Below are 18183 nucleotides of genomic sequence, written 5' to 3' on the forward strand. Positions count from 1 at the left end.
ATAATTGCACAAGCTGTTTGTAAATAATTTCAGTGAGAAACCTAAAATTTTGAAAAATTTAACGATTTTTGTTTTATTTGATCGCATTTGGCGGTGAAATGGTGGCATGAAATATACCATAATGGGCCTAGATCAATACTTTGGGTTGTCTACTACACTACACTAAAATTAACCCTACAAGCTCCCTAATTAACCCCTTCACTGCTGGGCATAATACGTGTGGAGCGCAGCGGCATTTAGCAGCCTTCTAATTACCAAAAAGCAACGACAATGCCATATAAGTCTGCTACTTCTGAACAAAGGGGATCCCAGAGAAGCATTTACAAACATTTGTGTCATAATTGCACAAGCTGTTTGTAAATAATTTCAGTGAGAAACCTAAAGTTTGTGAAAAAGTGAATTTTTTTTTTTATTTGATCGCATTTGGCGGTGAAATGGTGGCATGAAATATACAAAAATAGGCCTAGATCAATAATTTGGGTTGTCTACTAAAAAAAAAAAATATACATGTCAAGGGATATTCAGGGATTCCTGACAGATATCAGTGTTACAACGTAACTATCGCTAATTTTGAAAGAAAAAAAATGGTTTTGAAATAGCAAAGTGCTACTTGTACTTATTACCCTATAACTTGCAAAAAAAGCAAAGAACATGTAAACATTGGGTATTTCTAAACTCAGGACAAAATTTAGAAACTAGCATGGGTGTTTTTTGGTGGTTGTAGATGTGTAACAGATTTTGGGGGTCAAAGTTAGAAAAAGTGTGTTTTTTTCCATTTTTTCCTCATATTTTATAATTGTTTTAATAGAAAGTTATAAGATATGATGAAAATAATAGTATCTTTAGAAAATGAATTTAATGGCGAGAAAAACTGTATATAATATGTGTGGGTACAGTAAATAAGTAAGATAAAAAAATTACAGCTAAACACAAACACCGCAGAAATGTAAAAATAGCCTTGGTCCCAAACGGTAAGAAATTGGAAACATGTGGTCACTAAGGGGTTAAGACCCAGTTGAACACACACATGCCCTTAATGTTAGCTTTAAAATAAAAATAAATAACCTTATCATAACCTTTTCTCTTGTTAAGTGTGTTCAGTCCACGGGTCATCCATTACTTATGGGATATATTCTCCTTCCCAACAGGAAGTTGCAAGAGGATCACCCAAGCAGAGCTGCTATATAGCTCCTCCCCTCACATGTCATACCCAGTCATTCTCTTGCAACCCTCAACAAAGAAGGAGGTCGCGGGAGGAGTTGGAGTTTTTACTTAATTATTCTTCAATCAAAAGTTTGTTATTTTAAATGGCACCGGAGTGTGCTGTTTTTCTATCTCAGGCAGTATTTGGAAGAAGAAACTGCCTGCGTTTTTCTATGATCTTAGCAGGCGTAACTAAGATCCACTGGCTGCTCTCGACATTCTGAGGAGTGGGGTAACTTCAGAACATGGGAATAGCATGCGGGGTCCCCCGCAAATGAGGTATGTGCAGTACAATATTTTCTGGGAATGGAATTGACTAAGAAAACACTGCTGTTACCCGTATGATGTAAGTACAGCCTTAAATGCAGTAGTAGTGACTGGTATCAGGCTGATGAATGTATGCACAGTAGAGTTATTTTCTAGGGACTAGAATTTGACTGAGAAAATACTGTTAATACTGAAATAATGCTTAAGCCTTATCTGCAGTGGAAGCGACTGGTAGCAGGCTTAGTGATAACTTTGCATGACATTAAAAGATGTTTGTTTTTAAAAAACGTTTACTGGCATGTTATTCGTTTTTGTGAGGTACTTTGGTGATAAATCCTTTTGGGCATGAATTTTTTTCTTTTTTTCCACATGGCTAATGTATATTTCTGCATAGAAACCGTTATATCAGGTCTCCCACTGTTGTAAATGAGCGGGAGGGGCCTTTTTTAGCGCCTTGTTGCGCAGTTAAAATTCTTGCACAGTCTTCCTGCTTCTTCCTCCTTGATCCAGGACGTCTCTAGAGAGCTCAGGGGTCTTCAAAATTCGTTTTTGAGGGAGGTAATCAGTCACAGCAGACCTGTGACAGTGTGTTAGACTGTGATAAAAACGTTTAATATTAATTTGATATCCGTTTTTTTTGGGTACTGAGGGGTTAATCATCCTTTTGCTAATGGGTGCAATCCTCTGCTAATTAATACATCTAAGAATTGTTGACTATAACTGAATTAGTTCTTTGTTATTCAACTGTGTTTTTTAAAAGCGCTGCAGCGTTTTTTATATTGTTTGTGAACTTATTGAAAGTAATTTCCAAGCTTGCTAGCTTCATTGCTAGTCTGTTTAAACATGTCTGATACAGAGGAATCTGCTTGTTCGTTATGTTTAAAAGCCGATGTGGAGCCCAATAGAAACACTCCATTCCAAGCCCATCAGTAGCTCAGTGCATGGAAGTAATCGGCTTAATGGTCGTGGCAATGGACATAGTGCCATTTGCGCGCCTACATCTCAGACCGCTGCAACTATGCATGCTAAGTCAATGGAACGGGGATTACTCAGATCTGTCCCCTTTGCTAAATCTGGACCAGGAGACCAGAGATTCTCTTCTCTGGTGGTTGTCACGGGTTCATCTGTCCAAAGGAATGACTTTTCGCAGACCAGATTGGACGATTGTAACAACAGATGCCAGCCTGCTAGGCTGGGGAGCAGTCTGGAACTCCCTGAAGGCTCAGGGATCGTGGACTCAGGAGGAGATGCTCCTCCCAATAAACATTCTAGAATTAAGAGCAATATTCAATGCTCTTCTAGCTTGGCCTCAGTTAGCAACACTGAGGTTCATCAGATTTCAGTCGGACAACATCACGACTGTGGCTTACATCAATCATCAAGGGGGAACCAGGAGTTCCCTAGCGATGTTGGAAGTCTCGAAGATAATTCGCTGGGCAGAGTCTCACTCTTGCCACCTGTCAGCGATCTACATCCCAGGCGTGGAGAACTGGGAGGCAGATTTTCTAAGTCGCCAGACTTTTCATCCGGGGGAGTGGGAACTTCACCCGGAGGTATTTGCTCAACTGATTCATCGTTGGGGCAAACCGGATCTGGATCTCATGGCATCTCGTCAGAACGCCAAGCTTCCTTGTTACGGATCCAGGTCCAGGGACCCAGGAGCGGTGCTGGTAGATGCGCTAGCAGCCCCTTGGGTTTTCAACATAGCTTATGTGTTTCCACCTTTTCCGTTGCTACCTCGACTGATTGCCAGGATCAAGCAGGAGAGGGCATCGGTGATTCTAATAGCGCCTGCATGGCCACGCAGGACCTGGTATGCAGACCTAGTGGACATATCGTCCTGTCCACCATGGTCTCTACCCCTGAGGCAGGACCTTCTAATTCAGGGTCCTTTCAACCATCCAAACCTAATTTCTCTGAGGCTGACTGCTTGGAAAGTGAACGCTTGATTCTATCAAAGCGTGGGTTTTCGGATTCGGTTATTGATACATTAATACAGGCTCGGAAACCTGTTACCAGAAAAATTTACCACAAGATATGGCGTAAATATTTATATTGGTGTGAATCCAAGAGTTACTCATGGAGTAAGGTTAGGATTCCTTGGATATTGTCTTTTCTACAAGAGGGTTTAGAAAAGGGCTTATCCGCTAGTTCACTAAAGGGACAGATTTCTGCTCTGTCTATTCTTTTACACAAGCGTCTGGCAGAGAATCCAGACGTCCAGGCTTTTTGTCAGGCTTTGGCTAGGATTAAGCCTGTGTTTAAAGCTGTTGCTCCTCCATGGAGCTTAAACTTGGTTCTTAAAGTTCTTCAGGGTGTTCCGTTTGAACCCCTTCATTCCATTGATATTAAGCTTTTATCTTGGAAAGTTCTGTTTTTGATGGCTATTTCCTCGGCTCGAAGAGTCTCTGAGTTATCTGCCTTACATTGTGATTCTCCTTATCCTGTCCCTCCCATCATCCGTGTACTTTAGCTTTGGTATTGGTATCCCATAAGTAATGGATGACCCGTGGACTGAACACACTTAACAAGAGAAAACATAATTTATGCTTACCTGATAAATTTATTTCTCTTGTAGTGTGTTCAGTCCACGGCCCGCCCTGTCTATTTGAGGCAGGTTCTAAATTTTAAATTATAACTCCAGTCACCACTGCACCCTATAGTTTCTCCTTTCTCGTCTTGTTTCGGTCGAATGACTGGATATGACATGTGAGGGGAGGAGCTATATAGCAGCTCTGCTTGGGTGATCCTCTTGCAACTTCCTGTTGGGAAGGAGAATATATCCCATAAGTAATGGATGACCCGTGGACTGAACACACTACAAGAGAAATAAATTTATCAGGTAAGCATAAATTATGTTTTTCATGCAAACGTTTTTTACAATGTGTAATTAGTTTTCTTACATACGCATGATAGAATTTTAGAGTTTTTGTCTCTTTAAAGGACCAGTAAATACAGCAGATTTGAATACTTAACAAATGCATAACAAGACAATGCGATAGCACTAGTCTGAACTTCAAATGAGGAGTAGATTTTTTTTTATTTATATCTATTTCCACTCCCACTGCATCATGTGACAGCCATCAGCCAATCACAAATGCATACACATATATTCTGTGAATTCTTGCACATGCTCAGTAGGAGCTGGTGACTCAAAACGTGTAAATATAAAAAGGCTGTGCACATTTTGTTAATGGAAGTACATTGGAAATGTGTTTAAAATTACTGCTCTATCTGAATAATGAAAGTTTAATTTTGACTTGAGTGTCCCTTTTAAGGACGTTGTTGAATCTAAGAAAAGTCACAAGCAATGAATATTACTCATTTTAATAGTGGGGAAGAGAAATAAATAAGTCATTTTGTAGGCCTGTGAATATGTATAATACAATGGTGGTCCTGATTTGGCATAAAGGGAATGCAGAATGTAAATATCTGTTCTGGGGTCTGATCAGGGCGTATAGATTGCAATACAGGGGTTAATTATAGAGGTTAATCTGCTCTGGGCAGCAGTGTGGAAATAGATCTACTTTTATTTATCTCAGTAGATCATTTTAGTTTACCCATAATGAAGTTGATTTATATTACTTTTAGTAAAAAAAATATACATCTTGCTCTTTTCCCACTAGGTAATACAAGCTGGGTGGAGCTTCTGCCTGTGGCTGCCGTTAGTGTCCATCTCTTTACTGGTAACGGAACTGAGGTTCATCTTTCTGGTCCAGTCCAGCTCTCCCTTCCTCTCTCTTCTGACTCTGGGCTCTCAGCTGCTAGTAGCATCCCGGCATGGAGGTTCGAACCTAAGACAGGTATGTGCTAAGAGCAACCGCATGTGAGCAGTAGGGCAATGTTGGAGTCCGTTTAGGGACTGCTAACGATAAGCCTGGCTGTTAATTGCAATTTAGTGATAGAGCTGTGAACGAGGAGTTCAGCTGAGCAAGAGTAGGATAAGGACTGTTCATTCAGGAAAAGAATAGATGGGGCAAGGGGGCTACTGATGTGGCTGTTATTTGTGCAGCAGCTTGAGAATACATAGAGAGGAATCACTAGATGTGAACCTTTAAATCCAGTTAAAGGGGCTGTGTACTGAAAAATTGCTTTCTCTTTAATGTGTTTCCAATTATTTGTTATACGAGCAGCAGAATTTAAAATGTATGGCAAATTGTTCCTTTAGGTATATTTTTGTATGTAATAACTGTCTTTTAAACCACAACCCAAATACAGTGGGCTGATCTTGTAGGGAGAGAATACCTCATTATGTTATCTATCTATTACTCAAAATCCTCCTGATCTTCTTTATTGCAGTTTACTTAAAGGCCAGGATTTAGGGCCTGATGATCAAAAACTCGCCAGCATGGAGAGAAATTAAGCCAAATCTTTAAGGGCTTTTTCTTAGCATTATTTTGCAATGTAGGTGTCTCTCCTTCACATCCAGAACTTCGCATAGAGAGATAAACAACTCTCAAGAAAAAAAATTGCCTTTTCCTTCCTAAGATAGGGAGAGTCCACGGCTTCATCCCTTACTTTTGGGAAATACAACACCTGGCCACCAGGAGGAGGCAAAGACACCCCAGCCAAAGGCTTAAATATCCCTCCAACTTCCTCATTACCCCAGTCATTCTTTGCCTTTCGTCACGTTAGGAGGTGGCAAAGAAGTGTCAGAAGATTCAGAGAGTCCTGAAAAAGGATATCTGCCCTTCGAGATAGGACTGGAGTTTTAAGTAAAAAAGGTATGAACGGGCGCTAAAAAGCTAAGGTATTTTTACTATTTTAAACCCAAATGCAGGATATACTCTCTAATTATGTCAAATAAACAAATAAGATTGAAATATCCTAAGTGTGCGCTTGAGAGGTGACATGATTACTTTATATAAATATATTCAAGGCCCATATACAGAGATGGCAGAAGCTCTGTTTATTCCAAGAAAATTGTTTCTGACAAGAGGTCATAATTTAAGGTTGGAGGAAAGGAGATTTAATCTCCTGCAACGGAAACGTTTTTCACTGTAAGAGCAATAAAATTGTGGAACTCATTACCAAAGGAGGTAGTGAATGCCAATACCATTGATACATTTAAAAATAGTCTGGATACATTTCTGTATATAAACAAAATTCATGGATATGATTGCTAGCATTAAATGGGTCACATTTTAATGGGGTTATTTAAGCTTTACTGGAGCATTTTGTAAGTATATTAGATTTGTATAGGTTGAACTCGATGGACTTCAGTCTTTTTTCAACCTTATCTACTATGTTACTATGTTACATATAAATCTAATAAACAATTATATTTGAATTTACTGAAAATCCCACTAAGTGGGTTAAACACAAAGGTAAAAATTCTTCTAAAAAATAGGGACGTCTCCCTTAAAAGATTAACAGTCTTAGGAAATAGGTAAAAACAAAACAATTGATGTCCGTATTAGGACGACTCACTGTGATCCAGGGCATATTTGCGACCTATTTGAAGTCCTTTTTAGTGAAGCAATGTGTGTCCGTTTGTAGCAGAGTCGTTGCTCCGTTAATAGGTACTAACAGCGTGAAGCATTTGTGCGATTCCGTGCTCTCCCGTGCGTGATTGGCTATCAAGTGACCTGTCTAAGCCGTGCATGTCCGCACTCCCAGGAGTTACACAGGTGTGTGAAATGAAAAATGTCCTCCTTTCCACTTTTCCTTCAGTAATCCGAATTAGTGCATCTGTGTAAAGTACAGAAATGTGCAAAGTATACAGAAATAATACACGGTGAGTCCACGGATCATCTCTAATTACTATTGGGAATATCACTCCTGGCCAGCAGGAGGAGGCAAAAAGAACCACAGAAAAGCTGTTAAGTATCACCTCCTCCCTTCCCTCCAACCCCAGTCATTCTCTTTGCCTACGTTAAAAGCAAGGAGGTGGCAAAGTTTAGGTGTCTGAAAGAAGATTCTTCAATCAAGATTTTATTATTTTAAAGCAGAGCAAGTTTGTTCTGCTCTTTTCTGGCGTCTAGTAGCCCATGTCAGTTTCTTCAGTAGAGCAGTGGTGGCTCTTGAGCAATTGGGAACTTGTGGAGTATAATCCTCACTGTGCCTCCCAAATATTTGTTGCTGCCCTAACTTGAAAGCCTGAGTAAGATTACTCCGTCTTTCTTTATTTCCACAGGTCCATGTGAGGGAGAATGCCTCTTAAACCTAGTAAGCTGCCAGGCAGGTTACATTGAGGTAAGTGCCTAATTTCTTTCTTTCATGTAATTGGCAAGAGTCCATGAGCTAGTGACGTATGGGATATACAATCCTACCAGGAGGGGCAAAGTTTCCCAAACCTCAAAATGCCTATAAATACACCCCTCACCACACGCACAATTCAGTTTTACAAACTTTGCCTCCTATGGAGGTGGTGAAGTAAGTTTGTGCTTGATTTTCTTCTATGATATGCGCTTCTCAGCATTTTGAAGCCCTATTCCTCTCAGAGTACAGTGTTTGTCAGAGGGATGTGAAGAGAGCATCACCTATTGATTTTTTGGTTTTCCTCATGGGAAATCTTTTTAAAGGTTCTCTGTTATCGGTCGTAGAGATCAGACTATCAGTTTCAAAATTGGGAAACATATTTAGGAAGTTATTTTTTCTTACCTGGTAGTAAGTATAGTCTTTTCTTCAAATTGACTGCTTTTTCATTAATTTTCGTGGGCAAAATTAGGCTCGCAAGGTCGCAAAATGCTGATATTTATTGCGTCATTCCTGGCGCGAGAATTTTTTTGGGTGCAAAGGTACGTTCAGTGACGCAAATTCGTAATTTCCAGCGTCTTAGTTGACGCCAGGTTTCCTTGCACAAGGTTGCGTCTGCCATGACACGAGTTGCGTAATTTCCAGATGTTGTTAGCGCCAAAAAATTTCATTTTGTGTTGCTCGTCATACTTGGCACCAAATATTTTAATTATTTAAACCCCACTTCCTATATGCCTCTTGCCTTTTTTTATGCTCAGAGGGCTATGCTTTTTGCATTTTTTCCCATTCCTGAAACTGCCATATATGGAAATTGATCATTTTGCTTTATATGTTGTTTTTTCTATTACATTTGCAAGATGTCTCAATCTGATCCTGTCTCAGAAACCACTGTTGGAACCCTGCTGCCTGATAACTGTTCTACCAAAGCTAAGTGTATCTGTTGTAAGTTAGCGGAGATCATATCTCTAGCTGTAGTATGTAACAGTTTTCATGATAAGCTTTTACATGCAGAGAATGTATCCATCAGTACTAGTACAATGCCTGTTGTTCCTTCAAATCTAATGTACATGATATCCCTGTGAATATAAAAGATTTTATTGCTGATGCGATTCAGAAGGCTTTGTCTGCTATTCCGCCTTCTAATAAACGTAAAAGGTCTTTTAAAACTTCTCATAAAGTTGATGAAATTTCAAATGTCCGACAACATACTGAATTATCCTCCTCTGATGAGGATCTATCTGGTTCAGAAGATCCTAACTCAGATATTGACACTGACAAATCTTCTTATCTCTTTAAAATTTAGTATATTCGTTCCTTGTTAAAAGAGGTGTTGATTACTTTGGATATTGAGGAAACTAAGTCCTCTTGATATTAAAACTAGTAAACTGTTAAATTCTGTTTATAAACCTACTGTGGTTACTCCAGAGGTGTTTCCAATTCCTGATGCTATTTCTGATATGATTTCAATGGAATGGAATAGGCCTGGTACTTCTTTTATTCCTTCTTCTAGGTTTAAAAAGTTGTATCCTTTGCCAGCAGTTAGGTTGGAGTTTTGGGAAAAATCCCCAAAACTGATGGGGCAATTTCTACTCTTGCCAAACGTACTACTATTCCTATGGAAGATAGTACTTCTTTTAAGGACCCTTTAGATAGGAAACTTGAATCTTATCTAAGGAAAGTTTATTTATTTTCTGGCTATATTCTTAGGCCTGCTATATCCATGGCTGATGTTGAAGCTGCATCAACATTTTGGTTGGAAAGCTTAGCGCAACAGGAAACAGATCCTGATTTGTCTAGCATTGTTTGCTTGCTTCAACATGCTAATCATTTATTTTTATTTTTTTCAAAAAGCTTTATTGATGTGAAACCAAGGTACAGATACCCGTTGTCTGGGTGTTGAAAACAATTACAAACAAATGTTTCTTTGACATCGGCATTAAATTACTTTACAAACATCTATATATAACTGTCTCATTCTCATCCAAAGTCAAGAATGAGATTACAGATATTTAGACGTTTTTCCATTTTAGAGCAGTTCTGTATATAAAAATGGTGATCTGTTTCTTGAAATGTGTGGAAGGGGGGGTGAAGGGGGATCAAGGGGAAGAGAGAGGAGTTGGTAGATACAAAAAGTGGGTTGAGAGAGATGGAGAAGAAAGGGAAAAAAGAAAAAAACAAAGCTAAAGAAAGAACTCTAATTTAATCTAAAGGTTGTGTTGGAGTAAAGAAAAAACAGGGGTACTAATGGCACTACTAGGATGGAATGGCAAGGATGCTAATATACATTATCAGTTATTGATCTAAAAATTAATAGATTCAATATCGTAGTAATAAGCTGGGGTGCTATGTACTATGTATGTAGAACAAAGATGAATCGGTCATTGACTGACACTTGTGTACATATGTGAAGCACTCACATTCCTTTCAGGCCTGGTTGGATAGATAGGTAGGGAGAAATTATGGGAGGGGAAGTGTATATATTTTAAAATATAATCTTTAATAGAAACTTGTTAAAAAAAAGGGGAATGTTTAACATACACACAGAAAATGACTTAAAAACACAGGAAAATTGTGGTGTTATCTATTGCAGAAGTTTCTTAGTTATTCCACCATCAGTGAGAGTAGTTATCGAAAACTCTGACCTAGGATGTCATTGTTAATCCATAGTCAGCATATATAAATAATACCTCACTGGTGAGTTAACTGCTGAGAGTTATAAAAGGAGATCCCCAGTATAGAATCAAATCTAAAGAATAATAGTCTTCCGATATAGAGCTCAAATTAAACTATAGTAAGGAGATGTTTATCCAGCTGATATAGTTGAAACAATCGTACTAAATACTTAATAACATATGTATATTAACTTAGGATATAAATATTCAGAGCGTGCTTATAAATTTGTGTAAGAAGTGCTTGTGTATTAACATTCAGCCATGGCTGATATAGGTAACAAATTTACTGCCGCTTTATAAGAAAATTAATAGGCGTCATATAATTCGTAACATATATTACTGATATAATTTTATCCTTAAGTTATATTCGTTACAATGTATAAAAGGATGTTTATACAGCTGATATAGTTAAGAGGATTATACTAAATAACGTATATATATTGACTCGGAATATAAGTATTCAGAGCGTGCTTATAAATTTGTATAAGAAGTGCTTGTGTAATACCATTCGGTCTTGGCTGATATTAGTAACAAATTTAATGCCGCTTTTTAAGAAAAGTAATTGACACCATCTAATTTGTAACGTATATTACTGATATAATTTATCCTTAAGTTTGTATTTGTTACAATGCATGGTCTGTATGATAGCTTTCCAAGTTAATGTTCACTAAGTTCTTTTAGCTGCAGTACTTTCCTCTCCGTAACTATGTCTCTTTTGCAGATAGTTTAATGCATTCATTGCCGTGTTACTGTGAGTGTATAATAGCTCACAGTAACACAACAATGAATGCGAGGAATGCGAGTGCTTCACATATGTACACAAGTGTCAGTCAATGACTGATTCATCTTTGTGTTGGAGTAAGTCCGTGACCCCCTCGAAGTTATATGGTGTTGTGCCATATTGCCAAAATCAATTCATACACAGCTAATTTGTGGGTTTTCAGATAGTGATATCTCTCCAGAAGGAGGACCTCCTCGACCTGAGAATGCCATTCTTTCAGAGAGGGGAGGTGTTGTGTCTTCCATTTTTTAGGGATCAGCTTTTTAGCGCTCGTGATCATTATTAACAAAAGAGCTAAATGTGCTTCGCTTTGTGTCTTTGGCAATGAAATAAAAAGCAAGCTCTCAGGTGAATTCGGGATTGTAAGGTTTAGGATCTCAGACATTTTCTCGATTACCCCCTCCCAAAAGCTTGATAATTTAGGGCAAGACTACCAAATATGTAAAAGAGAGCCTTGTTCACCGCATCCCCTCCAGCACGTGGGGATGAGGGCCGGGTATATCTTATGTAATCTAAAAGGTGTTATGTACCATCTACTCATAAGTTTGATATGTGTCTCCTGAATACCTGAGGACACTGAAGATTTCTTAATAAGTCTAAATGCCTTCAGCCAAGACCCGGCCTCTATCTCATAACCCAAATCATCCCGCCAGCGGGCTGTATAGTTTGGGAGCAGATCTGCGCTTTGTGTAATTATCAGACTGTATAATATGGAGATATGTAATTTGTTTAACTCATTGAAGGCAATAGAGCCTTTACCCGGGTCATTAAGGCATTAATGGTAGTGAGATTAATAGAGTGGTCAATAAATTTACTGGGTTTAGTTTGGATAGCCATTTCGAGGAAAGCACACAAAAAAAAAAAAAAAAGGAGAAGGCTAGAGGTAAGGTTAGGAAATGTTGATAAGGAGTGGAAGGGAAAAGGAAAAGAGAATAGGGTAAAGAGGAAGATCTCTGTACAGACCTTAAGAAATTAGACAGTTAAATGACAAACAATAGCAATATGATAAACTTAATATCTCTTATTGATAACAATTTTCAACAAAAAAAGAAATAGATACAAATAATAAGGGAAAAAGCCCCTCAACTGACGTAAGTTATATTAGTTAACATATACTTATAGCACTTTAAAATTAGTAGGGCGACCGGGAGCAAACTAGAACCAATACGCTGAATAACCTTTAAGAAGGAAGGGATCTCATGGTTAACTTTTATGCGCTATATGATAAAGAAAAGAGAAAAAGAGACATTCTTATAGCAAAAGAAAGATAGTTATCTAAGACTTGTCTCTCATATCTGAATAAATTTTTCATTACTGGGAAACACTACCGCCCCTATCCCAAGGTTATCAGGGATCATAATTCTCTAAAGGGGGAAACTAAGCAAATTAAGTTGCTACCTTATAAGATCCAGCCAATGTATGTCATTGCATTTTCAAAATCTTTTATGGAACTTTATAAATAAAAAGGTTATTGTAAAAACTAGGACAAAATACTTGAACAAGTATATCGGTGGGAAAATTCTTTCTGATTAACTGCCATATCTATTAAAAATTGAAAGAAGTACATATTATCGGGAACCTGATATCTAGCATACGTAGGTTTGGGCCTCCTGTTCCTTATCTGCTAAGGCTCCAACATTGATGCTACAGATTTAACATTCTACCCAAAACAAGGGAAAAGCAGAAACCAGAAACAATATTAAAACAGTGGCTTAAGGCCTCATCTTTGCAATGTATGCCAAACTAAGTAGTCTTCGATCTGATGGCCAGAAACAAAAAAGAGAGTCTGTGGTATATAACTTATTCTATGTTGCAACCTGTTAATCAGCAAACAAATCATTACAGTACATTACCCATTGTTCTCCCCAAGGGTCTGATCTCCTGAAGAGCTTGAGGGGGGAGTTGCATTCTCCTGCCTCAATCCACTGGGAGAAGGGGCCTGAATCGATAACTGTTCAAAAAAGATCCTTTCATCCATGCCAGGTCTGAAGATGGAGGTTTTGTTGTTATGGTTGGCGATGATAGAAACCGGAAACCCCCACCTATATTGAATTTTGCAATTCCGTAGAATAGTTGTGATGTGGCCCAAATCTCTTCTCTTTTGGAGAGTCAATGGTGATAAATCGGTAAAGATCTGTATCTCCTCACCCGCATGAGTGATGGGATGTTTTCTTCGGGCTCCTTGGAGTATTTCTTCTTTGTCCTTGAAACTGAGGAACCTGACAATGATATCCCTCAGGGGTGCCTTGTTTGGTGGTTTGGGCCTAAGAGCCCCTGTGAGCCCTTTCTAACGGTATCTCCGGGGATGAAGGAGACTCCTTTATGATCCTGAACAAGGCTTGGAGGTAGCCCTCAATGTTTTGCGGGGCAACAGCCTACGAAACCCGTGAAAGCGCAAGTTGTTTCTGCGTCCTCTATTGTCTATTGCAGGTTGTCTGCGTGGCTTTGTAGATCCACAGAGTGTTGGTGTAAAGAAGATGTGCTATCTTTGGAAGTCTTTTCCACTGTTAGAATTCTTGTCTCAAGTGCTGATATATCTTTTCTAAGGTCGCCAAACAGGCTTCTCATTTCGCTCATAACTCCTTTAATATCCTCTTTTGAGGAGAGGTGAAGTATGTCCTCTTTGGTGACAAAATGAAAATGATTGATTTCACTATGAGGCAGAGCAGGGCCTTGGTTGCTATTCGCCCCCACCATGTCGTCCCCGCTAGCTTTCTTAGCAGAGTCTAATAGTTTTAGGTACTGGTTCATAAGCTTGCTGGGAGCAGACTTTTCTGCCCTATTCCCTCTTTTATTGGACATGCCCCTATGTTTATAACAGTAAAAAGTATCAAGATAGGGGAGCCTGCTTGAACAGCGAGTCTATGCATAATCTATATAAACATATATGCTGAGCCTGTGTCAATGTAACCAGAGAGAGCTTATGTGGACTTATAGAAAGCGCGCTCCAAAAAGACTAATATTCCACATGATGGTGTTCTTTATGAGGTAGATGAAAAAATCTGTGTGTTACAGAATAGGAGCCATGCTTTTTATGTAGCTTCTACTAGCATGGCTTTATGGTCTCTTGCACCCCTTACTCAGTTGCCAAATACCCTTCTCTTTATACCTCTATGTAGTTTCACATGTAAAGGTCTTCTTCTTATGGAGCTATAAGAACTAAATGTCTCCTCCTATGATGTGGTGTGCAAGAGGTGAATAATGCAGCGTTTTAAGTTTAAGGTATTTTCCTTCTAGATAGCAGGTAATCGTGTTCCCCTACGATCTTTCCTACAGCACTCAAAACTTGTAATAGCTTATGGTAGCTTACCCCCTGTTAGCATGCACCGATTGGACTGCTATATCACCGTTCCCAGCTTTGTCTGTAGAGTCGCAACGAAAGAGAGCCACAAGATTTCCCTCTGAGTCTAGCTTCCCTTCGTAGCTATCTCCCCACATGGAGTATCGGCTTAGCGTTCAGCTCCTCTCACACTGCAACCCAGAGCCACAACAAAACCCTTCTTGCTGATGATCGGACCTCAGTAGCGAGGTAATCAGATGTGGGATCAGTATTCTTCAGCGGGTCAGTAGCGGCATATGAGCCCAGTCGCTTCCTTTACAGCCTGTTTGCTCTTAGGGTTATCAGCTCAGGTTGCCCACATGGAGTAACAGCCCGATGGTCTATACTTCTCCAATGCAGGTTCAGGGTATCCTCACCTCCTCTCAGCTGTGATCCTTTAGCCCAAGCAATCTGTATTTTAGTAGTGAGTGTCTCCCAATTGGCTGTCCCGGTCACTGCTGTCTTTACAAAAGGTTCAGTGCTAAATAAAAGCTAATTTGCTAGTTATGGTTGCTGGAGCCCTAATAGTGCGCGACCATCTTCCAGTGTGGTCAGGCTTCGCCCCCCATGCTAATCATTTTATCTGAAATGCTTTTGATTCATCAGGCTTATTTGGAGTCGGGTCAGGCCCCGCCTCAGAGAATCAAAGCTCATTCTACTATAGATCAGTTTCCACTTTGTGGGCTTTTAAGAATCAGGCATCAGTTGATTAGATTTGCAAAGCAGCAACTTGGTCTTCTTTGCATACATTTACTAAATTCTACCGTTTTGATGTATTTGCCTCTTTGGAAGCAGTTTTTGGTAGAAAAGTTCTTCAGGCGGCTGTTTCAGTTTGATTCCTCTGCTTATGTTTTAAGTTTTTTCTTTTCAATTATGAGAAAAACTTATTTTTTTTGGATGTGGATTTAATTTTGGCTCTTTTTATTTTTTATCCCTCCCTCTCTAGTGACTCTTCTGTGGAGTACCACATCTTGGTTATTACTATCCCATACGTCACTAGCTCATGGACTCTTGCCAATATGAAATAATGAATTTATCAGGTAAATTCTTACATAAATTATGTTTTTTCTAAGCAGGTAAAAAAAAAATATTGGCACTTTAACAGTTAGCTCTGTATGGGACATCAAATGCATTAATCCTATTAGGGGTTAATAGGATAATGTAAGGCAGTTTGTGCAGGCACTGGGGACATAAGCTCATTTTGTTTTTTATTCCGGTCAGGGTGGTAGTGTTTTTTACTTGCTCTCTGTGGCTTTACCTTCATAGTGAAGATTAATGCCGGCCGGGAGGTTCAGCTTGATACGCCCAAGGTGGACAAGTCTTTTCTGAAGCGGCAAAGAGTTTTTGCACGCTTTTTTATGTATCACTTCCTGAGTCCCGAAAGGGTGTCATACTTTATTGCAGCTCTGCATTCTCAGTGATAGCGGGCGCCGGGTACCGGTGGGAGCAGCTCTGGATTGAGTCCGGATTTTCTCTATCTATTGACTCCCGCAACCAGCAGGACAGGTAGGTACCTCAGCAGAACTAGATGAGGTGTAGAGGCTGTCTGGGGTGCTCTAGAACCACTGTTTTTGCATTAAGAAATAAAAAGCTTTTAAAATTTAAAGGGATAGTAACGTTTTTTTGCCATAAGTTTCAAAATTAAAGTATTTTATTTTTTATTTTGTTAATTTATTGGGTAAAGATGGACCAAGAGGTTACTTGTACTTTGTGTTTTGATGCTAATGTGGAACCACCAATCCCTTTTTGTTCCTCATGTATTCAGAAAACATTGCATTACAGGGATAGACTTTTTGATTCTGAGCCATCATTGTCTAAGGCGGATGCTGTTCAGGGGTCTCCTGTTCAAGATATGCCGCAGCTTTCTCCTCAAGTGTGCAAACTTTATCCTCTACATATGCAGTGACCTGCGCTTCCTCTCACACTCCGATTGGAGTTACGTTGCAAGACATTGCTACCCACATATCTTCTGCGGTAACTGTCTGCTTTTCCCATGCTGCAGTGAAATTGCAAGAGGAAATCTAAGGAATCAGTGAGTAAGGTTTCTGACACAGTCGTGGTTATTCCGAATGTTCCTTCCCAGAAGTCTGAGGAGGAAGATACTTCTGTGGCATCTGAGGGTGAAATCTCAGACTCAGACAGTGTAATTCCTTCTTCTGATGCTGAAGTCATAACATTTAAGCTGGAACACATCCGTTTGTTACTAAAGGAGGTTTTGGCTACCTTTGATGACTCCGACACTACTGTCGTAATCAATGCTAAGAGGTCTAGTAAGCTAAACAAGTACTTTGATGTACCTTCCATGGTGGAGGTTTACCTTGTACCAGACCAGGCTACAGAGATTATTGCTAAGGAATGGGAGAGACCTGGTATCCCTTTTTTCTCCATCCCCAGTTTTTAAGAAGAAGTTTCCAATTGCTGACTCTATCAAGGAGTCTTGGCAGACGATCCCCAAGGTGGAAGGGGCAATTTCCACTTTGGCTAAGAGAACCACTATTCCAATAGAGGATAGCTATTCCTTTAAGGATCCTATGGATAAGAAGTTGGAGGGGTTATTTAAAAAGATGTATGTACACCAGGGTTTACAATGGCAACCTGTGGTGTGTATTGCTACCATCACCAGCGCGGCGGGAAAATACTGGTTTGATGCGTTGTCTGATTCTATTCAGACAAATACTCCCCTTGAGAATATCCAGGATAGGATCAAGGCTCTTAAGTTTGCCAACTCCTTTATTACGTATTCTTCCCTACAGGTTATTAAGCTGGGAGCAAAGATTTCTGGTTTTGCTGTACTGGTTGAAGTCCTGGTCTGCGGATGTATCGTCTAAGTCTAAGCTTTTGGCGATTCCCTACAAGGGTAAGACCTTGTTTGGGCCGGGCTTGGCTGAAATTATTTCCGACATTACGGGAGGAAAGGGTCATTTTCTCCCTCAGGATAAGAGGAAAAAGCAGAAAGGACGTCAGAGTAATTTTCGTTCCTTTCGAGACTTCAAAGGTAAGCTTTCTTCTCCCTCTGCCAAGCAGGAACAGTCCAAAGCTTCCTGGAGGACCAACCAGTCTTGGAACAAGGGGAAGCAATCTAAGAAGCCTGTTAACGACTCAAAGTCAGCATGAAGGGTCTGCCCCCGATCCGGGACCAGATCTTGTGGGGTGGCAGACCTTCCTTCTTCGCTCAGGTCTGGGTTCGGGATGTTACGGATCCTTGGGCGGTGGACATTGTGTCCGATGGATACAAACTAGAGTTCAACACCTTTCCTCCCAGGGGCAGGATTCTGCTCTCAAGATTATCTGTAGACCCGATAAAAAGAGAGGCATTCTTACACTGTGTCCGGGACCTTTCCAACCTGGGAGTGATAGTTCCTGTTCCAATGCAGGAACAGGGTCTTGGATTTTACTCCAATCTGTTTGTGGTTCCCAAAAAAGAGGGAACTTTCAGACCAATTTTAGACCTCAAAAGTCTAAACAAGTTCCTCAGAGTACCATCCTTCAAGATGGAAACTATTCGTTCCATTCTTCCCTTGGTTCAAGAGGTTCAATTCATGACAACAGTAGATTTAAGGGATGCGTACCTGCATGTTCCCATCCACAGGGATCATCACAAGTTTCTGAGGTTCGCATTTCTAAACACTTCCAGTTTGGGGCTCTTCCATTCAGCCTTGCCACAGCTCCCAAAATTTTTTCAAAGGTCCTGGGATCCCTGTTGGCGGTGCTCCGGTTGTGGGGCATTGCAGTGACGCCTTATC

At 39.8% G+C, this 18183-nt stretch overlaps 1 protein-coding gene across 1 annotated transcript in view; it reads left to right on the top strand.

The window, feature by feature from the left end:
* FAM171A2 (family with sequence similarity 171 member A2) overlaps window positions 1-18183 on the top strand; it is a 152802-nt gene that overhangs the window by 117686 nt on the left and 16933 nt on the right. The window contains exon 5 of the mRNA XM_053699979.1: window positions 5097-5273. Within this exon, the coding sequence (XP_053555954.1) occupies window positions 5097-5273 (177 nt within the window). The remainder of the gene's footprint in view (window positions 1-5096; window positions 5274-18183) is intronic.

The sequence above is a fragment of the Bombina bombina genome, chromosome 1 (assembly GCF_027579735.1).
Source record: "Bombina bombina isolate aBomBom1 chromosome 1, aBomBom1.pri, whole genome shotgun sequence".
Classification (NCBI taxonomy): Eukaryota; Metazoa; Chordata; class Amphibia; order Anura; family Bombinatoridae; genus Bombina; species Bombina bombina.